Source organism: Amphiprion ocellaris, chromosome 14 (assembly GCF_022539595.1).
Source record: "Amphiprion ocellaris isolate individual 3 ecotype Okinawa chromosome 14, ASM2253959v1, whole genome shotgun sequence".
NCBI classification, from domain to species: Eukaryota; Metazoa; Chordata; class Actinopteri; family Pomacentridae; genus Amphiprion; species Amphiprion ocellaris.
The window spans coordinates 11,228,827-11,253,163 of record NC_072779.1 but is presented as its reverse complement, the minus strand read 5'-3'; the positions used below and the strand labels follow the sequence as shown (position 1 = coordinate 11,253,163).

The 24,337-nt window shown below is 39.0% G+C and overlaps 4 protein-coding genes across 9 annotated transcripts; 2 read left to right on the top strand and 2 right to left on the bottom strand.

Moving 5' to 3' along the window:
- Nucleotides 1-803: 803 nt before the first annotated feature.
- On the bottom strand, nt 804-7,856 carry mis18a (MIS18 kinetochore protein A). Its single transcript, XM_023281284.3, has 5 exons — nt 7,566-7,856; nt 7,148-7,214; nt 6,459-6,581; nt 4,495-4,597; nt 804-1,694 (listed from the first exon to the last, which is right to left on the bottom strand). The coding sequence occupies exons 1-5, from the start codon at nt 7,798-7,800 to the stop codon at nt 1,629-1,631; spliced, it is 594 nt and encodes a 197-aa protein (XP_023137052.1). The 5' UTR covers nt 7,801-7,856; the 3' UTR covers nt 804-1,628.
- A 498-nt stretch (nt 7,857-8,354) lies between these two features.
- On the top strand, nt 8,355-11,536 carry haus1 (HAUS augmin-like complex, subunit 1). Its single transcript, XM_023281286.3, has 9 exons — nt 8,355-8,503; nt 8,600-8,774; nt 9,475-9,610; nt 9,731-9,865; nt 10,033-10,156; nt 10,801-10,866; nt 10,974-11,045; nt 11,271-11,318; nt 11,404-11,536. Exons 1-9 carry the CDS (start codon nt 8,483-8,485, stop codon nt 11,446-11,448), a joined length of 822 nt encoding a protein of 273 aa, XP_023137054.2. The 5' UTR covers nt 8,355-8,482; the 3' UTR covers nt 11,449-11,536.
- A 2,024-nt stretch (nt 11,537-13,560) lies between these two features.
- Nucleotides 13,561-20,878, top strand: eva1c (eva-1 homolog C (C. elegans)). 5 transcript variants are annotated; one of them, XM_055017557.1, is made up of 8 exons: nt 13,561-13,898; nt 14,040-14,151; nt 15,967-16,166; nt 16,468-16,591; nt 16,757-16,909; nt 18,283-18,426; nt 19,031-19,108; nt 19,189-20,878. In XM_055017557.1, exons 2-8 carry the CDS (start codon nt 14,049-14,051, stop codon nt 19,740-19,742), a joined length of 1,356 nt encoding a protein of 451 aa, XP_054873532.1. In that variant the 5' UTR covers nt 13,561-13,898; nt 14,040-14,048; the 3' UTR covers nt 19,743-20,878. The 5 variants fall into 5 exon arrangements, with proteins under 5 accessions (XP_054873532.1, XP_054873533.1, XP_054873531.1 ...); XM_035953335.2 differs by having other exon boundaries at nt 13,563-14,151; nt 19,201-19,293; nt 19,378-20,878; XM_023281255.3 differs by having other exon boundaries at nt 13,564-14,151; nt 19,189-19,293; nt 19,378-20,878.
- Nucleotides 20,672-24,216, bottom strand: cfap298 (cilia and flagella associated protein 298). 2 transcript variants are annotated; one of them, XM_023281257.3, is made up of 8 exons: nt 24,060-24,216; nt 23,656-23,813; nt 23,180-23,347; nt 22,230-22,297; nt 21,976-22,134; nt 21,608-21,739; nt 21,385-21,480; nt 20,672-21,307 (listed from the first exon to the last, which is right to left on the bottom strand). In XM_023281257.3, the coding sequence occupies exons 2-8, from the start codon at nt 23,792-23,794 to the stop codon at nt 21,197-21,199; spliced, it is 873 nt and encodes a 290-aa protein (XP_023137025.2). In that variant the 5' UTR covers nt 23,795-23,813; nt 24,060-24,216; the 3' UTR covers nt 20,672-21,196. The 2 variants fall into 2 exon arrangements, with proteins under 2 accessions (XP_023137025.2, XP_023137026.2); XM_023281258.3 differs by having other exon boundaries at nt 23,656-23,810; nt 24,060-24,183.
- Nucleotides 24,217-24,337: the final 121 nt, after the last annotated feature.

Sequence of the window (24,337 nt, the reverse complement as noted above, 5' to 3'; positions counted from 1 at the left end):
TGGATTAAGAAGACACCTCCTTCACCGCCAACACCACCATCAGAAAACAACAACAACCACGCGGTTTGTTTGTTGTTGTTTTGACTTTTCCCCCTCAACAGTTGAGGGTGGGGAGAATTAGAGCGAGAGGGAGGGAGATAGAGAGACGAGGGTGGGGTTAGCGAGAGAGAAAAACATCACACTGAGATTATGGTTGGGGGGATGCTCGCTCAGGACTCCTCCTCTATGTGTGCGTCTGAGCATGAGCGGGGGATAACGTCTGTTGACAGGCATGCCGGCCAGCGAGCTGGCTGGCTGTTCCTCCGGCAGTGCACACGATGACGAGATGGCAACAGGCACTCAGCATAGCACGTGCTCTCAGTTGCCATCGCAACCTGCCCTTGGATACAGCGTGCTGGTTGGCCGTTTCTAACTGTTGTTGTTCTGTGAGGCTGATGAAACCTCGTGGGTGAGGGAGGGCAAGCGGTACAGCATGGAGCTGCTTTCCTGCCTTGGTAGAAAGTGTTGCTAGGCACATTAGAGGTCAGTTTTGGTAAACAAACAGTCAGGCTTTAATATATAATCAACCCCCTAACCTCCTTCCCCAACCCCAAAGCCCTTAAACTTACTGTTTAACTCTTAAATCTGAGAGATACTTCTAATTACAAAGCAGGATGAGCCAATGATCTCCAACAATCTTGGTGCAAAAGAAGAAAAGAAAGATTTAAAAAATTATCCTAATAATTTAAAGTTGCCTCATTTGGTTTAATCTCTAATTTGAAACTGACAGTCCTGAAATACATTTTTAAAAACATTTTCTTCAATGGTGGAAACAGATGAATACTTTATTACACCAAATTCCTTAAGACAACAATAAACTCATACAACTGTGAACAAACAAAACAAAAATAAACAAACCTATAAGTTAATGAAACAAAAACAAATGAAAGGATGAAAATTATGGCACATTTTGGAAAAATCTGACAAATTTGCAAAAAAAAAGAGAAGAAGTACTTGGATTATACTTAGGAATTGCACAGTAATGTGCCTATCTGTATTCTTTTTTTCATGATTATAAACAATGCAAATTCTTATAATGTTTTTCAGTTTGAGCCAACACCTGGCAAATAGAAACATGTACACATCAATCCTGTTGGGCTTCAAGACTCCACACGTGAGAAAGAGAACAAAGAAAAAGTGTGTATGTGTGACTTGGAGAGGCCAGATCAATACAGCATTGTGCTGAGTGTGCAGCCTGCCTGATGAAATCCTGCACAAATAAACATTCTGCTCATAGCGCACATTCACTCTGCACCGAGACCCACAGAGAAGACGGTGCCTTGAGCCGCAGCAGCAGAGCTGGCAACATGATTGATTACAAGTGCAGGCAGTCTTTGTTTCACCACTGGTAATCAGGACAAAGCAGAGTGGAAGCTTTATGTGTGTGAGTGTGTGTGCGCATAGGTGCATGAGCACAAAGTGAGGCAAGGACAAAATGTGTTGCTGAAGGAACAGGGCTGATATAAAACCTAGAGGCATTAATGTAAAGGCAGGAACAACGGGTGTGGATATTAGATCCTCATATTCAACACCTGGACAAATCACCAAGCCCGACAAGTTGCCGTCCATCACTGTCGCATCTCATCACATTATTCGTGAATGCCAACTTCGATCTCTTCCAGCCTCTGTGCCATGGACATGACCAGCATTTTCATCTGGAAAGGATGTGGAGGGGGGGGGGGGTCGGGTCAAGCAAGAGAGAAGGACAATGTTTTGAAGTTGTTCAGAGTTGGTGATGTAAAGATGAACAGCAAAGGCAAAGAAATGAGTCGAGTGAGGATGGAAGGAATCAGAACAGGGAAGAGATGAAGGAGAAAATGGACAGGTGGGAAATGAAGGGAGCAGCAGGAAGCAATGAAGAAGAGAGAAGGGAGGAGGAGTAAAGATAATTGGAAAAGGGAGACGGTGAGGAAGAATGACAAAACCCAGAGAGGCAGTGGTCAGGAATGGATGGGCATGAGAAGGGGGTAGGAGGGGGTGAGAGTGGGAGTGTGAGGGGAGACAGGTCAATGGGGGTAGAAGATGAAAAACCCAAACAAGTGTCTACAAGTCAGGCAGACAGATAGACAGAATACATTAAGGATGGCAGCAGGGGCATCATCGTCACAGACAGTATAGACAAAAATGCATTAAAAACATATGAGCATGGCTGAAAGGAAACTCATTTAATGCATTAAACATTAAACGAGTAGTGCTTATTTTCATTTCAAACACTAATAACAATGCCGAAGTTCAACTACCGATAACCAAAGAAAGTTTTTATATATATATATATATATATATATGTTAAGTTCAGAAATACAAATGTTTTTCTTTTCATGCAGCAGTATTTCAAGATGTGCAGTCTAATCTATTAAAACAAATTTTACAGCTTGTTCAGGAAAATAAAATATTTTCTTACAGGTGTTATCTTTGTATTTTCTGTGTACAATTGGTGAGGTAACGCTATTGTCTCAAACACTGAAAATATATTATTATTTGTTCCTTTTTCAAAGAAAACATTGATTTCTTTGAAATGATTTTTGTGTCACATTTTTATAATTTGTGCATATTTTTTTCAGATTAATCACTGAAACCTACAGACTATAAAACAACCAATGGCAAGGTCCATTTTTTTCTTTTTCAGCTGCAAAAATTGATGAATCACTAATTATTTTAGCAATAAAAAGAAGCTAAACTTGGGATGTAATATGCGCAGGATTTAATTATCTAAACACAAGCAGCAGCACTACAAGTATTTTGTCTACATAAAATATAGTTCAAGATTTTTATTTAAATGCAAAACTTTCTTAGTTTTTTATACTTGCTGCTACGGAAATGCTTTAGAGGGCACCAAGAAGTGTCGAATTTGCCCATGAGTTTTGGATGGAAAAGGTGTTAAATATCACTTAAAGGGGAAATATTACTTTAAATCTTGCCCAAAGTAATTAAAGTAGAGTGTCTCAGTGAGCCTTAATGATTTACTAAAAGTGATAACAGAAAGCACTGATTGTAATTCCTGACATAGTCCGAGACATTTACTATCTTGATACAATGCGCCAATGGCAAACAATGAATGATGGCTATAAAACACCATCAATGTGTAACCAAAGTCACGTTACTCTTCAGCTTATACATACAGGCACTAAACAAAGTCAATGATGGGATAGATTTAAGTAGTAACTGTCATTTAGACACTACGAGGTAAGCTTTTCCATTTCATTGTATGCTGTCCTGTTACACACCTCTTTGATTGACATAGTGAAGCAACACTATTATAGGAGTGACACAGGTTTCAGTATGTGACATGTGTTTACAGTTCGTTTACCCACTTGTTTGGGTGGATCACAAAAGAGAGACAGAAAGTCTCTCAGAGTTCTGACATGGTATTTAACGTGCAAGTACACACATAAATCTCTCAGTAAGTTGTTAAAAGCACACACTATGGTCTGTTGCTCATACATCGCTTCTTTTTTCCTTGTTGTATTAGAGGCAGCAAAACCTGTTTAAAATATAGTGTTCCATAGATAACATAATGCCATGGTTCAAGTACCAAGTGATTAAAACCCAGAGTTTGCTGTCAAGTAAAAACAATGTCAGAAATTCCACAAGTGAGCTAACATGACAAAGACGCAATGAAAACATGTTTTTCCTATAACAAAGATTCCTCAACATGCTCCCCATAACGTCTATTGTCCCTGGTACAAGAGTGTGGGAGGGCTGGCAGGTACTCTGGCACGCTATCACCACCTACTGGCCAATTTGTGGTTTTATGGGTATTTCTTGAACAAAGGGTGATTAAGAATAACTTTGGAAATTACTACACTTTTGTGTTGAAATATGAGGGAATAATTAAATACTGTACTAGTATGAAATTCAAACCGGAAAGGAATTAAAAAATGTAAATGTACAGACATTAAAAATAAAAGTAGATTTAGATGCTACCAAGGAATCTCAAGGGAAATATATTTGTTTTTTCAAGCGATCAGAATGGCATAGAAAATGAATTTGTTTGCAGGAGATGACCTGGACAGATGAGGTAATGTCTGAAATAAGAGTCTGCCCGTTATAGCAGTAAGGGTTTCCCAGAACTGAGCTGATGTCATCCTAAGTACAACCTGTGCATTGGTAATCAATGAGAGAGCCGTCCTAAAGCAATGAGAAAGCTCCGTCTGTAGGACATTGCAACCCAGAACACAGTGACCCCTGCTACAGCTGGTGTAGTGGGTAGGTCAGATCTTTTGTTTTTTTTTTTAATTTAAAAAAAAAAAAAAATAAATAAATAAATAAATCAAATTTTAAAAAGCAATACAATTTTAAGGAATAAAATCAACCAGTGTTTGATTGGAGATATAATCAAGGTTATACTGCAATGAGTTTAAGCACAGAAAACCTGCTTAGTGAATTAAACATTTTATCTCACAGCAGGACGACATCAGAGAAAGCAGACAAAGAACAGCAGCAGCAGTAATTTACCTCTGTAAGCTGTTGTTCAACAGTGTTACAGTACTCCAGTGTGGCTGGCTGCTCTTTGGGGCCCTCTGCTGCCAACATCTGGTCTGCAGAGCCCAGCACGTAGCTGAAAAAGATGTACAGTGTAATATTAGGGTGCTTAATAAACTGGTAAAGACAGGCTGCATATGATCTCAAAACCTCATCTCTCAACATCTTTGCAACTAACTGAAGCCAATAATATATGCTGACCACGAATACTACGTGTGTGAAGCTGTGCAGGAGCCCTGTTTGGTGAGGTAGTTAACACCATGTCATCTTGTTTTCAGTTGGTTATCTCAAACATACTGGGTTTGGTTTTCATTTGCTTGTGTCCTTTAACAAACCACCAGGGCTTTTCTGATATGGAAGCATTTTTGGCAAACCCCAAGGAGATTTTAAGAGCACCCAAAGAGGTCTTAGCATGTTCCAAAGGACAATTACCAGCACCAAAAAGGCTCAATTGAGAGCTTTAAAATTATTTTTACCTGTTTTGTCTGCTGAGGTTTCACTAACACAAGCACAACAGACATTTTATAATAAAATGGTAAAACAAACAAACAAACAAAAAAAACGGTAAAACACAGAGTTCTGTCAAGCAAGACAACACATGCATTGTTTCTACTTGATGTGGACTGATTTAAAGTTGTAGAACTCACCACCCAAAGCCACCCATTACTGTGTTTCTTGATAAATTCAAAAATGTTTATCTATTCAACTTGTGTAAAGGCGCTTTATGGGCACGAAGGTTGATTGTAAGGATATACTGACGTTAACAGGAGAATATTTGGTCATACCATTTGAAAAGAGAGGGTCCATGTTGTCAAGCTTGAGACCAAAATAGTATTCATGCTCACTTTCTGACATACAGATAATAATCATGCATTTCAGTCTTCTCAGACAATGTAAAGATCTGACTCCAATGTAAGAGCACTTCCACAACATTGTAAAATATTTTAACAGGTTTAAAAATCTTCCAAAATACGCTCACACTTTGTTCCTCAGAATTTGAATAAGACTTGATTAATAGACCCCCCCCCCCATATATACAAAAAAACCCCAAATTTGAATCTGTGCATTTCTCTTTAAATATTTCTATTAACAATCAATAATGGAATAATTCTTCAGGTTCTTTACTTAAGTATCAATATAGCATTTTATAAATACTCCATTGTAAATTGAAATTCTGCCTGAAAAATCCTAGTAAAAGCACTAAAGTGTTTGCAGCAAAATCCAGTCAAAATTGCAAAATTATAGTAACATAATAGTCAGAGGGAGAAACTAGTACTTTAATTTTGCAATTTTTTATATATATATATATATATATATATATATATATATATATATATATATATATATATATATAAATTACTGAAGCATCTGTGTGTCAGCGCTAAGTTACTGTTGTAGTTGCTGCTGATGGAACTATTTTGTATACTGTTGTACATATGGGGGAGGCAGATAAATGCAATGGATCCATAGATGATTAAAGGCAGAGAAAAGAACAAAAAACTAAGTTCTGATACACAAATCTGTTTTCAGTTTCCAGATTCCTTCACTAATTTTTGATTCTGGTGAGATACTGGGTTGTTTGTGTACTGTGTATTTATTGAAATTAACCCATGTGAGAAGATTACAGGGAAAAACACTACTTGGAGGAGTGCCTGACTACTCATGAATATCTGAAAAGTCACCCCAGTTATCCAAAATGCTTTGTAGAAGCCAAAAATGTTGAAAACCACTGGTTTTATCTCTAACAATGTGTTGTATCTTAAAAGCACGTCATATATCTTTTGAATACAATCTTCATCTTAAAAGTGACTAGTAACAAAAGCTGTCAAATGAAAAGAATGCACAAGATTTCCCTGTGAAGTGTAGTGAAAATTAACTATAAATTGCTGTGCTAAAGCTGTGCATAAAAAAAACACCAAGAACAAAACTAAACATACCTGTCGATGCCAGCTACATGGAAACAGAATGTAAACCTCTTGTGATCCAGATTCTTCGGTGTTGATGTGTAAACCATGCCAAGTACAGAGTGGCAGCCTCGACACGTAAGATCCACAATCAGACTGCGGCGGGAAAATCACAAGAGAACAAACAGAGAACAGTTTAATCATACATACATGTATGATAAAATACCAGCAGGCTGTTGGTCAAATTTGGTTGTGCTTAAGTGTGCAAGTAAAATATGACACATACATTCAGCATCAGTGCTGCACATGTGCTTAAACTACTTGTATTATATTTGCACGTGTACGGTCCCTGTATTTTCAATTCTACTGCAGCTATCTGACAGTTATAATCATTAATTTGTTTGATTACCTGCCAAAAACTGACAGATTACTGTAGATTAAACAATGCTACAATGTCAAAAGCATTTAAACTTTTTCCCTGTCATATTCTATCCAATAAAATGCTGCTTGCAAAATTAGGTATTACAACATCAACAGGGATAGTCTTGCAACACAAAACACTTTACTTTTGATGAGTAGATTTTATTGACATTTTTGTACTTTTTGTATTCAGAACTATTAAATATAAGGTTCTGCAGTATTTACATAGAATAATTTTACATTGTTGTATTGCTACTTTTATTTGATTTGAATACTTCATACAGTACTAGGCACAATCTTACCAACGAGATCGTTTGCTTGGTTCAAACAGGTGACTTTCCTTTCCAATCAACACGTTGTCAGTGACCCCTAAAACCAAAACATCACAAACATGTCAGCTGTACAGTGCAGTACTGTAATCACAGGGTAACTTTAAACCTGTACAACTGCACTTAATAAATGCCCCATTGTGTCAGATTTTTAGGTAATTTGTCTTTTTAAACAGTATCAACAACATTTCTGTTGATAGTCTGAAGTGCTGAAAATCTAACGGAACAACATATTTTGGAGGGACAGTTTGATTTGTTGTTGCTGTCCAACTTAATTATGTATAAATAAATTTCATCTTAGGCGTTTTAGATTAAAATAAAGTACTATTTACCCTGAATATTAACGAGAATAATTATTCAAAAAAGCAAACAATAGCAAACACAGACTCACGCTTCAGTCTTATTTGGTTTTGGCCGTCTTCACTTCCATCCCAGGACAGTGAATCTCCTACAGGCAACCGACACTTGGCGCAGATGAAGACCACCGGGTTGTCGTCGTCGTTCTCTTCCATGGCGACTTGACGGAACAACTTTTCTTCGACGGCTGTGGAGTCTATGCTGGACGTTTCAAACGTGCTGTTCACAATTTTCTGTCGGTATGTCAACGACTGTTTCGTGGTCGCCATTTCTGCTGCGTTTCGAACTAGGCGGGTGGTGACGATGAAGCCAAAACTCCAGAAGAATCCAGATAACGCGAGATTTGACTTCTGTGTAAGTTCGTCTTCGTCTTGAGTTGTTTTTTTGTTTTTTTACCCCGATGCAATTTTAATCTTTTTTCTTTTGTAGCTTAAATGAATAGTTGTAGTTATACTGAAGTTATTTGAATTTCAGTTTTATTTATGGGTGTCCGTCATATATACACAATTTTGTGTTAATATTCCTATTTTTATTTTTTTCCGGATTAGTGAAGGGGGGGTTCCTTCATGCGAACCGACGTGAATTATCTTAACTGCATTTTCATCTTTGTGAGCCAAGCGGAAGCGTGAACTAGCGAAGTCCGAAAGTCACCATATAAACTTTTTTGATATTGAGACTTTTTTTATTTCCTTGTATTTGTTTAATTGCTTGTTTTATTTGTATGCACTTAACTAATATCAAACTTTCTTAATTTTTGGTAAATTAAAAATACACATTTTAACTTTCCCAAACGTGGCTTTGCTTTGTCTTCTTATTGGCTGACAACCAGGAAGTTATTGATGATTTGGGTGGCGCGAAAACTGTTGTAGTTTTTCCCATAGTTTCCTGAAGCACCTAAACGTTTATTTTAAGAAGCCGGCTATTTAGTTTTTTCCTGCCTGTTCATCCGCCATGTGTGAAAAGATTAATAAGGTAACGTTCAGTGTTTTTCGCTAACGTAACTTAGCATGTGACTGTCGTTGCTGTGTTTTGTTTACATCCTTCTGTTCAATATTATGGCTTGTTTAGGTGAACGGCTGGCTCAGCAAAGTGTTTGGTGATCAGCCGGTGCCACAGTTTGAAGTCAACACGAGGACAGTGGAGGTACTGTACCAGCTAGCGCAGGCCAGTGAAGCCCGGTGCAGTAACACAGCTCTGCTCATAGAAGACCTCAAGCAGAAAGCATCAGAATATCAGGCTGATGGTGAGTAAATACAGTGAAATTTACACTGCCATTGGTGTTTTAGACGTATTTCACAAATAACAATGCAAACGTGGGTTACTTTTTCAGTCTTTCTTAGCTCAGAATTCTCCCAAAAGGCCATATTAACATAATACTGAAAACATTCTTGAAAACATTTCTAAAAACATTATGCAGCACATGTATGCACATTAGTATACAGTATGGTGCAATAAAAGTAAAGTGAAGATGATTTCAAAACATTGTGCAGCCTTGCACAGTTTCTGTATGTATTTATAATATATGTCAATATATATACTTGCATACATAGTATATGCACGTATGGACATGTTATATAGAAACATGTATGATATATAGAAACCTGTATGATCATCTGGTCACTTATTGTACTGTTGGGTTTATTTTCAGTATAACGGCCACATTCCCAGATGTTAGTAACAAGATAGTAAAAAATATTAATACTTGTAGAATAATGGCCAAAACAAAGAAATAAGATCAAAGTTGTAATAAACCGACCTAACAGTAATATTGTAAGTTTGATTCACTTTTCTGTTTGCTGTTTAGTCAAATGTAAGACTTAGAATTAGACAGACTGTATTGTATTGCACAGTTAGCGCAAAAAAAAAATTCAAAAAAGTTTGTAATGTGAATGTAGGTCATACTGCAGTAAATCACAGAACCCAACTGTGTTTTCTCCATCTAGGTGCTCATCTCCAGGACGTTCTTCTACAAGGTGTTGGCCTGTCAGGTGCAAGCTTGTCAAAGCCCGCTGCTGACTATTTGTCTGCTTTAGTGGACAATGCTATGGTGCTTGGAGTGAGAGACAGTTCTTTGGGGAGGTACACCATCAATATTCCATTGCTGTCTGTATTTACTAGTATTTTCCTTCGAGTAGTGTCACAGATTTTCTGAAAGACGTCACAAAACATGGGTGACGTGTATTTTTATGTCTTCTGTAGCTTTATGCCAGCAGTGAACAACCTCACCAATGAACTTATGGAAGCAGAGAAGTCAAACAGAAGACTTGAGAGAGAACTCGGGGCCCTCAGAAAGAGACTTGGTGCTACTCTGGTGCTTCGGGGCAACTTACAAGAGTAAGAACTTGGCTGATGGCATTAGCATGTTGTAATACTACATTCTAATAGAAACATTGTTCTAAAAATGATTACATATTGCACATTTGCACATGCAGAAATCCAACAGTAACAGAAACTCATCATTTGCTGCTGAATCTGTAGTAATCAATGTTCCTAATTGTCAGGGATATCAACAAAACTTCCAAATCTCAGGCAGTTGAGGGCGCTAAAGCAGAGGAGAGGCTGCTTGACATGAATTTTGTGACGGCAAAGGGTAAAGAGCTCAGTCACAGACGGGAGAAATCAGAGGTATGTTGCTGTATTACACCTACAAATGCACTAGCTGCTTATGGGAAGTTCTTTAGTTAATTCATTAATACGTTGTACAGTTTATATTACCATGTAAGGGTCAAAAAGAAGGGCAAGTGGTAGCATTTCCCATAGCATTTTAAGAGATGGCAGAAGTCATGTAGATAATTAAAAGTGCTCTTTTTATATTTCTTCATTTTTCTTTTTAAATATTCATGTTAGTGGGATGCTGGCTCTGGGTGAGAAAACTGAACCAAACTCTAATACTATATTGCTATGCAGATATAAATTATTAGTGCCCTCGACAACCAGTAAGAACAACTGACAACCCAATAAATGCAATAGTATACACAGTCAAAAGTATAAAAATTGTTGATTTTAACTAATAACACAAATTTATTCATAGTTCAATAAATCTGCTACAACAAAAAACACTATAATTTTTCTTCAAATGTGACCAAGTGTGCAAAAACCACAATATTTCCCTCTGTGGTGTTACCGGTTTTATTTTGAGGCATAATGTTTGCATCATGTTACTGCCTCTGGCTTAGAGAACAGAAGTGATGCTGTGGACAAGCCTGACCCAATATTGTAAATATTAATGCAGTGGCTGGCTGTTTTATTCTGCTCTTTGAATCCTACAGGCTGAACTTTTATCAAGAAACATGGACAAGAGTATAACCCATCAGGCTATTGTGCAGCTCTCTGAGGTAATGTAACTTTCCCACATGCACCCCAGTCATCACCATGGAAATGAAGACGTAACAGTGTTTGCTCTCACGGTTTGAGATGTGTCATCCTATTTTTCTCTCTACAGGAAGTCAGTGTGCTGAAGAAAGAAATAATCCCTCTGAAAAAGAAACTGGGGCCATACATGGACCTGAGCCCGGTAAGTATGTTTTCAGTTTACTTCTGACTTTTCAGAGTCTTCATAACCACAACCAGATAGTGCACACATTATCACAGTATCTTGTTCTGTTCTTTGAGGAATTAAGTTATTACTATGTGTGTAAAATTGGCTTCCATAAACTAACTTGACAGAAATGGTTTAACCATGTTCAGAAGGGATTTTATTTTCCTTAATGCAATGCTTTTCTCCTCTAAACCACTACAGAGCCCATATCTTGCTCAAGTGAAAATAGAAGAGGCAAAAAGAGAATTGGTGAGTATCTTAACAGTTGGTTCAATAGTGAACTACATTTGGTTGCTTACTTTTCATTTTAATGGTCTTTTTTCCTCCATTACAGGCTGCACTTGATTCCCAACTTGAGATGAATGTTGACTTTAAATGAAGATGTTAGTATTGCCAGCCATTGTGTTTGTAAGCTGTAATTTTACTGTTTGAAAAATAATAAAGTCCATGTCTTGGTGATGCTTCTTGTTATGTTTCAGAATCCTAATTTTGTCTCTACCAAAGATCCTTTCAACCACAAGTAGTTGTTTTTTCTGGGTCATCAAAATTGAAAATCCTTCATTTTGTCAAAAAAATTACTTTTTGTGCAATTTAACAGAGATTTGCATTGTGATCATCAACTTTAAAGTCACTGAGCTCAACAGAGTCTCTTTGTGCCATTAAAAGATATGCCTCAATATGGTTTCATATTCTACTATGAGGACTGTTATAACTACAGATAAGTGACAAATTAAAGGAATTTAACACCATTATTCTAAAACACATTCTCTCATGAGTGTTTCTCAGTCCACAATTTCTCATAACTGTTCAATTCGGTGGAGGCCTTGTGACTGCGAAGGCCACAGCATGATTCACATTATTTTCATACATATCAAACTATTTAGTGACCCTTCATTTCCTACAGATGAAGCATTTGAGACCACTCCCAGGAAAGAAATGTTTCATTATAGGACAAAGGTGGTCAACCCAAAATAATTGCACTGATTTGCAGTGACCCATCCCTCTAAGCGGATGAGTCAAAATACAACATGACAGCGCTACCGACTCTCCCCACTGTAGGAGTCAAGGATTCTACTCATCTGCAACTGTTCCATGCAAAGAAGCAGGTCAAATTTTTATTAATTTTATGCCAGCAGGATACCTTTCTGATAATTTTGTTCTCTATCCTTTTATCTGTATTTTATATGTATAGGCATATCAGGTGCAGTTTCATAAGATTAAGAAAACGTATTCTAAAAGTTTCCTCTAAAGGGGACCACCCCAAACTAATCACAAGACTTCTTCGGGAGAAAATGTAAATCATGATCTTCCTGTTTGCTGCAAACATCAGTACCACTAATCAAATGTTTTGTCTTTATTTTTTGGTCACTGCAATCTAACTGAGCGGCATTGTTCCCAATTTGAGCTAGTTTTAGCAACATGTCGTGAGAGTTTTCCTTTGATCAAGTTTATCTGCCAGATGCGTATTGATTTTCCATCTGTCTGCCCAAACATGCAGAGATGGATGGCATTGTTTGAACCACCGAACTGTGTTCCAAGTATTGAGTAAAAGAATCTGTAACAATATGTTTCAGATTATAAAAAAATGTATTTTTTTTTTTACAATTAATAAACACTACAGAGTTTAAAAATGAACACAATATTCTAATATGTATTTCCACCTGTATTCATAAGCTCTTTATGTTACCAGTCAGACTGCCAAAAATGGCACGATCAGTTATTTGTGGGATATTTCTGTATTTTTAAAAAAGAATTTACATCATCTACACATTTGGCAACTTTTCCCACCATATCTCAAACCACTATTACCCATCATTATACTCAAGTGCAATTGTTACTTTTCTGTCTGGCCTACGCGTTTGAATTACGTCTTAAAAACAAAGTGCAGGAAATCTTTTCGAGTTTGACAACAGAATTCCACAGGCTTTGGAGGGATAACGGCACATGAAAGAGGTTTGGGAGCCACTCCCTGTGTGCCTAAAGCTAAAAGCACAGAGAATGGAAGCAACTTGTCCAGTTTGTATGCAAAATATCACCCTGTGGTTCAACAGGGTGATATTGTGTGTTACTATTTTGGTTTGGAGAGGTATCAACTGCTGACAAAATGAATGAAGAGGCTAGAACTTTTAGGTTCAAGTTGTTTATTTGCACAAATCAGATACAAATTAAGGTGCACAGCGATTTTTTGTGTTTACATTTATTACATCCACCCTGCCAGAAATCTATATGACAAAAAAGTAACATGAAATGAAAATGTTTAGTTATATTTTTCCCTGCAAGCTTATAGTAATAGAGGAGAAGGAAGAGAAAGGCATGACGTGAAAGAATAAGAGACACCGAGGAAATGAGCAGAATGAAAGCACTTTGCCATAATCCACAAAGTAAACATGTGCCTCATGGGAGAGAAAAAAAAACTAAAAGCGTCTCCAGTGCGTCATACCAGAGTGTGTCGCCCCTCTTCCTTTTAAAATAGTTTTATCTGCCACGCCCACATCATGATTCCCACTCAGCTGTTACTGTAAGTCGCTCTCACTTTCCACTTGCATCCATTCACAAATCTGCGCCGTTGATCAGCAGCAGCAGCAGGAAAAAGTCGGGTTTGGAGAATCACCACCACCAACCACGCGTCGGATTAATCAGCTCGTCTGTCAGTTTTGGAGCAACTTGTTGCGCAGCTGTTATTTCTAACCCTCTCTGTGGTCTATTTGACTGCAGCGAGACGGGTCTTGAACAGAAGCAAAACAGCCGCTGCTATGCGTTTCCATCGGCTCCTGGTGTTTTCTGTGAGGGAACACACATGGATGAAGCGGTGATTTCCTCACAGTTTCGGTGCGTACAGGCCAAAAGAGAGATGACGCGGCCTCGCAGGATCCTTTCACCTTCTTGTGTGTGCGTTTTTTGTTTGTTTGTTTAAATGAAATCCTAGAAGTCCTACAGTGAAATTCTCGAGTCTCTTTAATATGATCAAAGGAACAGGGGATGAGAGTCATGAGCTGCCACGGACTGGACTGGAGCCACAGCCTCATCTGCCTGACTTTACTACTGTGGACCAGACGCATGAATGGACTGGCTGACTTCTCAAGTAAGATGATGATGACGGTGATGATGGTGACGGTACTGTCAGGTCAGGATTAGAACTTTTACAGTGTCTCTAGAACCTGTAAGAAAGCGCTACTGCCATTTACTCCTATAGCTGGTGTAATTACAGCTACATGTGGGGGCAGGGATTAAAAAAAAACAAAAAACCTGTTGTTGATGTATAGTGTTATGGATGAGATGACTCATAAAATACCCAAAGATCCCAAGTCAGATATTCAACTGTGCACCTGTCTGAGATGAGACAACATATAAGACTAAGTAATGAGTAGCATACATTCCTTGTTTCACATTCTGGCATAGTAGTCAGCAGACAAAATCATGTTTACTGGACTGACAGATCAGCATCCATCTCATAATGCAACGTAGATCAAGACTACAGCCATCAGTTTATGTAGAGAATAATATTCTGTGACTGTCTTTTTCTCTACCTTCGGATTCTTGCAAGATTCCTTTTCTTAAATACCAATAATCTTAAAATGAAGGCTTTTTAAATCAGAATCCACTTTTACACATGAAGATTGGTCGTACTGGTTGAACGCCAGTTGGCGGAATTTGCCACCCAGTGAAAGCAGACAGGAAGTCAGGCAGCACTGTACTGGTTTTATAAAGCAACATGAGACACCCATGAGAGTGCCAAGGAGGCCAAATAATCTGATCCGCAACCACAGATGCAATACAGGTGATATAAATACTGGGGAAATTTCTATTTACAACTTCTACAAACAGCGTGTTTTTCTGCACTACTGTCAGCTCTAGAAAGATATTTCACCATGCTGAATGTATCTTCATCAAACAAGTTGCTGATAACTGCTGTTGAACTATGGTGCATTTATTTTATTGTTCAGTTTAGGGTCATCTTACTCTCATTTTCTCAGGTTTGTCCCAATGCTTGTCTCCTATCTGCTATAGATAGATAGATAGATAGATAGATAGATAGATAGATAGATAGATAGATAGATAGATAGATAGATAGATAGATAGATAGATAGATAGATAGATAGATAGATAGATAGATAGATAGATAGATAGATAGATAGATAGATAGATAGCTACTTTATTCATTTATATTTTATTTATTATTTCCATGACTGTTGGTTGCAGCTGAGTCTCTCATTACTTCTCAGTTGCGCTAAAGAGCGGACAATTGTACTTTTTTTCTGGTGTAAATGGTTTATTTTTGCTCATTTTTAAAATTTAACATGCACTCGAAAGTGATTTGATTATCACAAAATTTAAGCTTAGATTTGATGCATGTTTCTGATCCAATTGGAAGTTGTGCATTATCCATTCTATCACTGTATGAAAGCTGAAAATGTAACGTTTCTCTACAATTTTACAGTTTCTGGCATCGGATAAGTGATGCAGTTTGGGGGATTTTTAAAGAAAACATGCCTTTCAAACACAATGGCTGGTTCAGGGGTTTAAGTTATTTTTCATCACGGTTACTTTATATTGACCATTGTAAGTATAGTGATTGAATGTCCTTTTGATTGCACAATAAAGCAGAATCCTGTCTTGGAGACATATTTTATTTTATAAAAAGAATACAATTTTGAATTTCCCTCAGGATTAATAAAGTATCTATCTATCTATCTATCTATCTATCTATCTATCTATCTATCTATCTATCTATCTATCTATCTATCTATCTATCTATCTATCTATCCATCTGTCTATCTGTCTATCTGTCTATCTGTCTAAACTGAATTTCATGTGTGAAATTTCTGGAGCATCCTTTTTATTTATCTGTCTTTTTCCATGTGCATTTCAACCTAACCCATGTATTTTTTTCTAACAGGCTACCTATCCAGGATCATCACCAGCCACTCTGCTCACGCCTGTGACGGACAGCCTCTGAGACTCCACTGTCCACGTCACTCCACCATCTCCATCCAGTCTGCTTTCTATGGAAGCGGCGAGGTGCGGCTGTGCAGAGCAGACCCAGACCCTCCGCCCAGAGGCCACAACCACAGCTGTTCAGCTTTTACTGCTCTACAGGTGCATTTTTATGTCACTTTTCTCTCTTACTGGGTCATCTAATAGGTGGGTGTTCACCAGTTTTAGGTGATTTACTGGAGTGGTACTGTCTCCATATGTGATTTAGCTTTGCAGTGAACACTCCACCCTTCTGTGAATGATGTCATCTAGGTTTATAATCACAGCCCACTGTCATCCATTTGTCAACCGCTCAGTCTTCTTTGCATCTGATTTGGTTCTCTTTTGGTTGCCCTTGGCTCAGTGTGGATTGTAATATCAGATCCTGTGTATTTGTTGACCTACTCTGGTGTTTATTGTGCAGAAGCTGCTGTCAGAGTGTCAGAGCCACAGAGATTGCCAGCTGCCTGTCAATCACCTGCTGTTTGGGAAGGACCCCTGCCCCGGCACAACCAAATACCTCCATGTGCACTACAAGTGTAAACCCAGTGAGTTCGACAGCTCAGATCTCACTTGTCCCTGCTGTTTCAGGAACAGTTTGTCTCACACATTTGGTGGAAAATGAGCACAGAATAGCCTCACAGCTAGACACAGTTTCTCGCCATCATCCGACCCTCCACCTCTTCAACCTTACTATTTTTCCCCTCACTCAGCTGAACACAAAAGACATGTGGCATGTGAAGGAGAGACCATGGTCCTGCGCTGTAAGCCCCCCAAGGTGCTGAACATCTATGCAGCTGTCTACGGACGAAGTCTGGGTCAGACGGACACCTGCCCCTCACACCTGACAAGACCACCCCCATTTGGTGAGTCGATGTGAGTTTCATACTATCAGACAACTACTGTGACTAAAATGTCTCAATGATCCATTTAAATTCCAATTGGTTTATTATTTCACATGGCGATAGAGCACATAAAGCTTTAGCAAACAGTTCCACAGCAATAAAAAGGGGCAACATCCATTAATTGAACTTCACATTCATTTCTAAACCTTGTATAAATAATCTAAATAAGCACGACCATGACTATTTTGATAAGTAGCACCTGTTCACCTCTTATGAGACTGACAGTGTGACAGTTGGTGGGGCTAAAAGATATTCAAGTATCTGCAACCGTATGATTTACCAACTTTACATGTCCTACCAGCAGTGCTAATCTGTTCACTAAAATCAGAAATTTGCTTACAAATAAAAAACAATTGGGGTTTATGGGGAGTGTTGCCATTATTAAATAAAAACAACACAGTAAGTCTGTTTCGCTGCATATATTTTGACATGCCATAGCAAGACAAAACAGGTGTAAGTTATAACATCAATAATGGCTGCATTCCATTTGTGTCCCAGACAGTGTTAATGGAAGTGGCTACACCTGTGCTTCTCCTTGTATGGCACGTCAAACAGTGGATGCATTCCAATATCCATACTACCGCATTATATAGCGTGCCAGAAAAAGATTGTGTGTCCCAATACACAATATGTCAAATGCAGTTTGCCAAAAATACCAGGATGTCCTACGACATACAGTCTCATTTTGCAGCATGCAAGCCAGCGTCCTTCTCTGGCTATTCTGACCCACAATCCTTTGCACATTACAAGATACCTAACATATGTCAGCGTCTCCTTCGAGTAATGAGCTTGAGGTGCCAAGAGCACACAGACAGATGAGAGCTCATTTCACATTGCAGTGTGACGGATATATGAGCAAGAAGGTGAAAGCTGAAGGTGTAATATTAGGGCAAAGGATTTTTTTCCCCCAATTGTAGGTGTACTGCGTGCAATAGTATGTGCTGTGTAGGGGCAGCTGCAGTATGTACTGAAAGAAAAAAGAGAATGGGTGTGATATGGAATGCAGGGAGAGTGATGTGAAAAAGGCCTGTATAAATACTGTGAGATTTTGGCGAAATTTCACTGTGACTTCATAGCAGTTCTTCACAATGATATGACACAATGCTTTGAAGTAACTTAAGCAATCAGGCATTCAGGTGCTTTGCTCTATTAAAAAAGATGATCAACTGCCTGCATAAAAAGAGGGTTTTATTCTGGCTAACTTCAACTAAACTCCCCCAAAACATTAATCAGTTATTTCAGCTGATGTACATTTCAGAGAACATCACACACACTCATTTAGTGATTTTTACTGAGTGACTGATCCTCTGACTTCTCCTTGCTGCTCCCTACAGAGTGTCTGAACCATGAAGCTGTACACTTGGTGTCCAAGTCCTGCTACAGCAAACAGAAGTGCGTCGTTGCCGTGAACAACCAGACCTTTAGAGACCCCTGCTTTCCAGGAACCAGGAAGTACCTCAGTGTGATCTATTCTTGTGGTAGGAGTCTCTCTGCTTCCTTATTCACAAAACATAATTACAAGCTTAGTGAAGAATTACGGGGAGGTTTCAAAATAGGAACTGGCTTTCATGATATTATGGATGGCTCACGTCATGTATGTTTTTGTTTGTACCTTCCTACTGTGAATTCTTATCTGCCGATCCCAGCCACCAGCTGCTCCTCTACTCTCACACCCAGAAACACAGTAGCAGGGAATAATAAGCTGTGAGCTCAGATTTGCAAGCTAAAGTTGACATCCTGGTAAACTTCCTGCGATTGGCACAAATGCCAGTGAGGTCATCCAGCAACATTGTTCATGTATCATAATTCGTAGTTGTGACTTTAGCCGAGTGTTGGCAGAATTCTTCTGACTGGCACTGATGGCTCCATATAGAGCAAAACAATGTGTGGTAACCTTGTAGGATGGTTAATACAATTGGACAGAAATTATTCATGATTGGAGAGTGCATTGCTATTGTGAGACCAGTTTAGATGCGGGAGGTAACTTGCAGACAAATGGTCTACGGTAGATTCACTAAAACACAGCTACTGTGTGAGTTTTTTTGCAGCAATACAAAGACTCTTCTGTCTTCTTTCCAATAGTACCACAGACTTTACTAAGGGAGGCAGACCCGAACATATTCACTTCCACCTCATCGCCCACTGTGGATACAGAGAAAGGTAACAGCATCATGCCACCTGCTGCAATTCCAGTCATTTATGGTCTTTTCTCCACATCATACTTGTAATTTTCACAACAGCTTCTCCTGCAGATCCAGAGGAGCCTTTTTCCACCAGGACAAGCCGGCCAGACAGCGCAGGAGCTATGATGAGCAACTCTCTCCTGACTTATGCCTACATCAAAGGTAATGTTTTTCACAAGCGTGCACTCATGCAATCACCACGCAGTCCGTGCTTTGCTACAACCCTTCCTTTTATTTTGATCACAGAGCACCCAGAAATGGCAGCACTGCTGTTTACCTCGAGTGTGTGTGTTGGTCTTCTGCTCACGCTGCTGGCTGTTTCTGTCCGAGTGACCTGCAGAGGGAAGCAGCATCGGGACCACAGACTCGCACCCAAGTCTGGTATCCACGAGGAGGAGGATGATGAGGACGATGACGAAGATGACGACGACGACAACGGCGAGTTGACAGAAAACTCTTTAATCTCAGCCGCAGACAGGAAGGCGCTGCATGGCTGGGAGGAGGTGACGTATGTGAGCGAGGCTGCCGAACGGGCCGAGAGGATCGAGCGCAGAGAGATGATCATGCAGGAGATCTGGATGAACTCCTATCTGAATGGCACCTCATGCTAAATCCATCATGGACCAATGGATGCTGGTCTGCATCTTCAGGATTTTTTTTTTCAAGATGCAGGTCTTTACGTTGGATCATTGACGTTCCAAGAAATGTTTTGTTGTATTTTTGCCATTTTTGTTTGAGAATTCACTTTCTGAAGGTCAACAAGGGTTTATGCTGCAAAATGGGCGATCATGGGCATTAAAGTGATGCATTTATTCACAGTGATCACTAAGTGAAGCTCAGATTGTAGGCTAAATTCACTGATCAGATGTCATAAAGCTCCCATGTCATTCAAGAATATTATTGTAGTGATTCGTTGTCAAGCAGCTTCATAACAGCTGCACTGGTTATATAAACCAAAGAACATGTCAGGGACCATTAAACAATTTCAGCTCTAATCCAAAACTGCCTTTTAACACCAGGATTAAATCAGAGTTTTTTAAACACATTTGAAAAGAAAGACCTTTTTTGTAATTGTGGTAAACAATTTTTAGAGCTCAATTAAAAACACAGCATAAGCCATTTTGATTTGTTATGACAGACAAATATAGGTAATTGCCATGTTTTTTAGTCCCTGTAGTATAACTACTTTAGTGGTAGTTAAACTTGGCAGCTATTCCCACCAGAGATTATCCAGTTTCACCTGCCACAACTAATCACCGTCTCTTCAAAGAGGTGTCAGATTTGAATGTACAATAAAAGGTTTTTTTATGCAGTATTTCTTGAAACTGGCCACACCTCTTTGAATCACGGCATCAGCGCCACCCACACAGTGACCAGTGTGTGAAACAGTCTGACCTCTGCAGCTTCCTCATGCCTGCTGGGATGACCACACACCGCTACGTAGCACCTTCCTGCTTCAGAGCAGCGCCGACTTTCAGAGATGTGTGTGCCACTAACAGGAGACAAAGAGAGGAAAGGTGTTGCATCCTTGTCGCTGCACTCCAAGGGAAGTTATGAGACTTTTACTGAGACATTTATACAGAATTAATACAAATTGTACCAACATTGTGTATACAGAGGTTACACTGGTAAATGTCAAGTTTTATTTTTTCTTTTTTCACACAGTAAAAATTTACAGATGATACTTTTTTTAAAAAAACATTTTGTTTGCACAGCTTCAATAAAAATGAGTAAAACAGGAAGGCCATATTGGGATTAGATTTTGTTTCAAATAAATCAGGCTTATAATGATATCAACCTTTACGAGATATCATTATCTGTTCTTTCACATATGTTTGTATATATATATGTGCAGCTCAGTTTAAGTGTATGGCAGGTGTTAGTCTAGAAATACATCTACTCCCAGCAATAGTATCACATCAGCTGTACATATAATATTCATTGGAAGACCTCAAATAACAACAAGTGGAAGCTGATTTTAGGGTTGTGATAAGGCATCTTGGCCAGCTGCATACAGAGCTGCTACATAAGCAGCCCCAGTGGGTGTTGTGAGTGTGACTGGCCTTCATCTCGGTCCCCATTTGATATTTGTGAGGCCTTGAAACTGTTTTTTGAGCGCCTGTCTGTCTGACCACTCGGAGTCCAGGTAGCTATCATCATCTGCCTCCTCAAGTTTCTGAAAATGTAATGAATAGAGGGTTAGATGGAATTTTCAGCACAAACAGGAACACAGAATACGGGGCCTTTGCTCACCTTGAGCTCCTCCTGTCTTCTGTGGTAATGCATCATCATCTGTTTTTGCTGCTCATCTGTGATTACAGGCTCTCTCGCTGGTGCCCCCTGTCCTTTCTGAAGAGAATAACAACAAAGGGATAAAAAAAATTTCTTAAAACCAGCAAAAAACATAAATCAGCACACATATTGTCTCTCACAGGACACAAAAATACCACCCCCAGATTGGTGAAATAACTCTCACCTTTTGGATTTTGACCACAAGCTTTGTCTTTTCATTTTTGCCAATGTAGTCCTGCAATTTTTTCCCCCTCTGCATCTCTTTGGCAGCCCACCAAAGCTGGCATTCGTCCTCAGTGATCACTTGCAGAGAGGCCTGAGGTATGGAGACAGATGGTGAGGGCGGAGGTACAGGAATGAGGGCAAAGGGAATTAAGCAGAAAGTGAAAGCATCTTCACTAAACTCAGATAGACAAAAAAAATAAGATGCACATTTTGAAAAAAAGTGAAACCCATTATCTTTAAAACAATAGTAACTTTAATTTAAACCTCTGTTGTTGACTCAAAGCTATTTTTTGTAGCCAGCATCCAATAGCTGACTGATCTGTTTACCTGTGTTCCAGAAAGATCTTCCTGGTCCTCAAACTCCATCCTGATAGGGTCATGAGGAGGAAGTCCCATTGGGTACACAATCATGATTGCACCCCTTAGCTGATCCAGTGCTTCTTTTACCATCTCCATAATGACACAAATGTTAGCTTGAGCTTGTTTCTGCAGGAGGAGGAGAAAAACAAACTGGATCAATTTATGACTATTCTGGTTAACAATGTAAGAAGTAATGATCTGCTGTTTACACCAATACTCACTTTGGAGATCAGTGCCTTCGCCTCCTCCACTGTTCGCGTCAACACCTCTTTCATTTTATCATTTGGAGCTGGTGGAAGGTAAAAAGATGCTTTTTTATATAGCAGATTATCCGCCTTGCTGCTTATCAGATACAATATTCAGCATAATCATTATTTTTAAACAATTCCAGATAAGGTAAAGTAATTTTAAAATTCAATACTTTGGCTCTGACACAGCCATCTTTCTATCTGCAGTCACTACTCTATGTAATGTCCCACAGCAATATCTGATTGGTTAAAAGTCAACAGTCTGTCAACACTAAGTTTGTGTTGTATGTTTTATGTACTGTTATCCTTGTCTAAAAGTATTGTATGTGTTGCTATGAAGTGTGCTTTGTTATTTACACAATACTGTTGCTCATGTTTAATGTATTGTATATTGAGTCTGTTATCACACAGGCCGAAGGAAAACTGGTTAAACTTTCACACTTTTATATTTACAGTGTTGACGAATGTGCAATGTGTTTGTAATATTAAACTGTGTAGGGATACATTTTAGAGTTTGTAATGTGTAATGTGCAAAAGATGAAGAAAACAAAAGCATTTCAACTTTTTTTTTTGTTGGGATCTGTGTTACTTTCATAGGCTGTCTGGCTATTCAGAATGTTATTTTTTCAACTTAAGAATTAAATTTTTAATACAAATATGTTGGTTACAAATATCAGTTATCAGTCTCCTTGACATCTAATAATCAGTATTGGTCCCAAGCCTGAAAAAATCATACAGATTGATGCATAAATTCAGTTGTGGAGTGGATGTGTTAGATTTTGCAGTTCCCCATCAAACCCTTCCCCAAAACAATGGCCACAAAGAGGCCGTAGGTGTCAAGGTTTCTCCTGACAACATTAAACATGAATTTGCTTGCATTACCGGTAAACTATGAAATCTACAAACAAGAGCCAGATTCTCACCTTGTCCGTTCCTCCTCCCAATCTCATCCTTTCTGAATACTGGCCCTCCACTGGGAACGCACTTATCTTCCCATTCATCCTTCAATTTCAGCTCCACAATCTGCTCCTCTGTCAGCCCCTGCATGTTGGGTGGCAGTGTGATGCCATGGTCTGCAAGCTCTGGGATCTCTGAAGAGACACAAAGGAACAAACCAGTCAGTGTCAGTGCATCCTATAAAACTGAATGATTACATTAACAAGAGCTCAGAGATAATAGAAAACAATGAAATGCTAATTAGCGTTAGCTGAAAATTCTCTTGTACCAATGCTGATGTGCAGAGTTAAAATCTTTGCCTATTGTTCATAATGACTGAGCAACGTTAGTAGGACCTTGCCAATAAGCAGTAAAGTGTAAACATTATTAAGCAGGGAATGTGAGCTGCTGAAGTTTCTCCTCCTTCCAGTGAGTGCAGGCAGCTGTGAGGACATGTTTTCACCTGAACACAATCTGTCCACTTTGAGCCTCCCGTTGTAAATGGCTGTAATTTGCTGGATCACCGTCTCCAGAGGCGCGTCCACTGTGGTGTTGAAAAGAAACTGGCTTTCATCTCCACGCTTCACATGCAGCTGCACCATCTCGCCACCTGTTCACCTGCTGAAAGAGACGTTTAAAGGATGTAAGTTTACCCCTGAACACACGACGACTTGTCAGTACGAGAACAGAGCCCGGGGACGTTGGAGAAACAGTGTAACCATAGCAACAATGGTGTCCGGACGCTTCTAGAAAACACGAAGCTAATGTTAGCATTTAGCTAGCTGGTTGATGTAGCTGTTTGCACTCACTGGCGCGATCTGTTTAAGGGGTAAGTTCTCTACAGTGACCCGGAGTGAAGGTACTGACCTGTGTGGGAAAATGACAAACACAACACGTTCCTTCCACTGTTCAGGCTGGACTCACACTTTGTTTACAACCGGTGGCATTACTCCAATGAGGTCTGCATACTTCTTCTCCTGAGTTGTAGGACAAGTTACATTAATGCAAGCAGTACTATGGTACTGCCCTCTAATGGCCAACAATGGTAATGCTGTACTTTGTACAATTTGATTTTTTTTTGTCAGTTTTCCTTTTTATAACCACTTTAAAAATACACTATCCAAATAATTGACCAATTAATAATC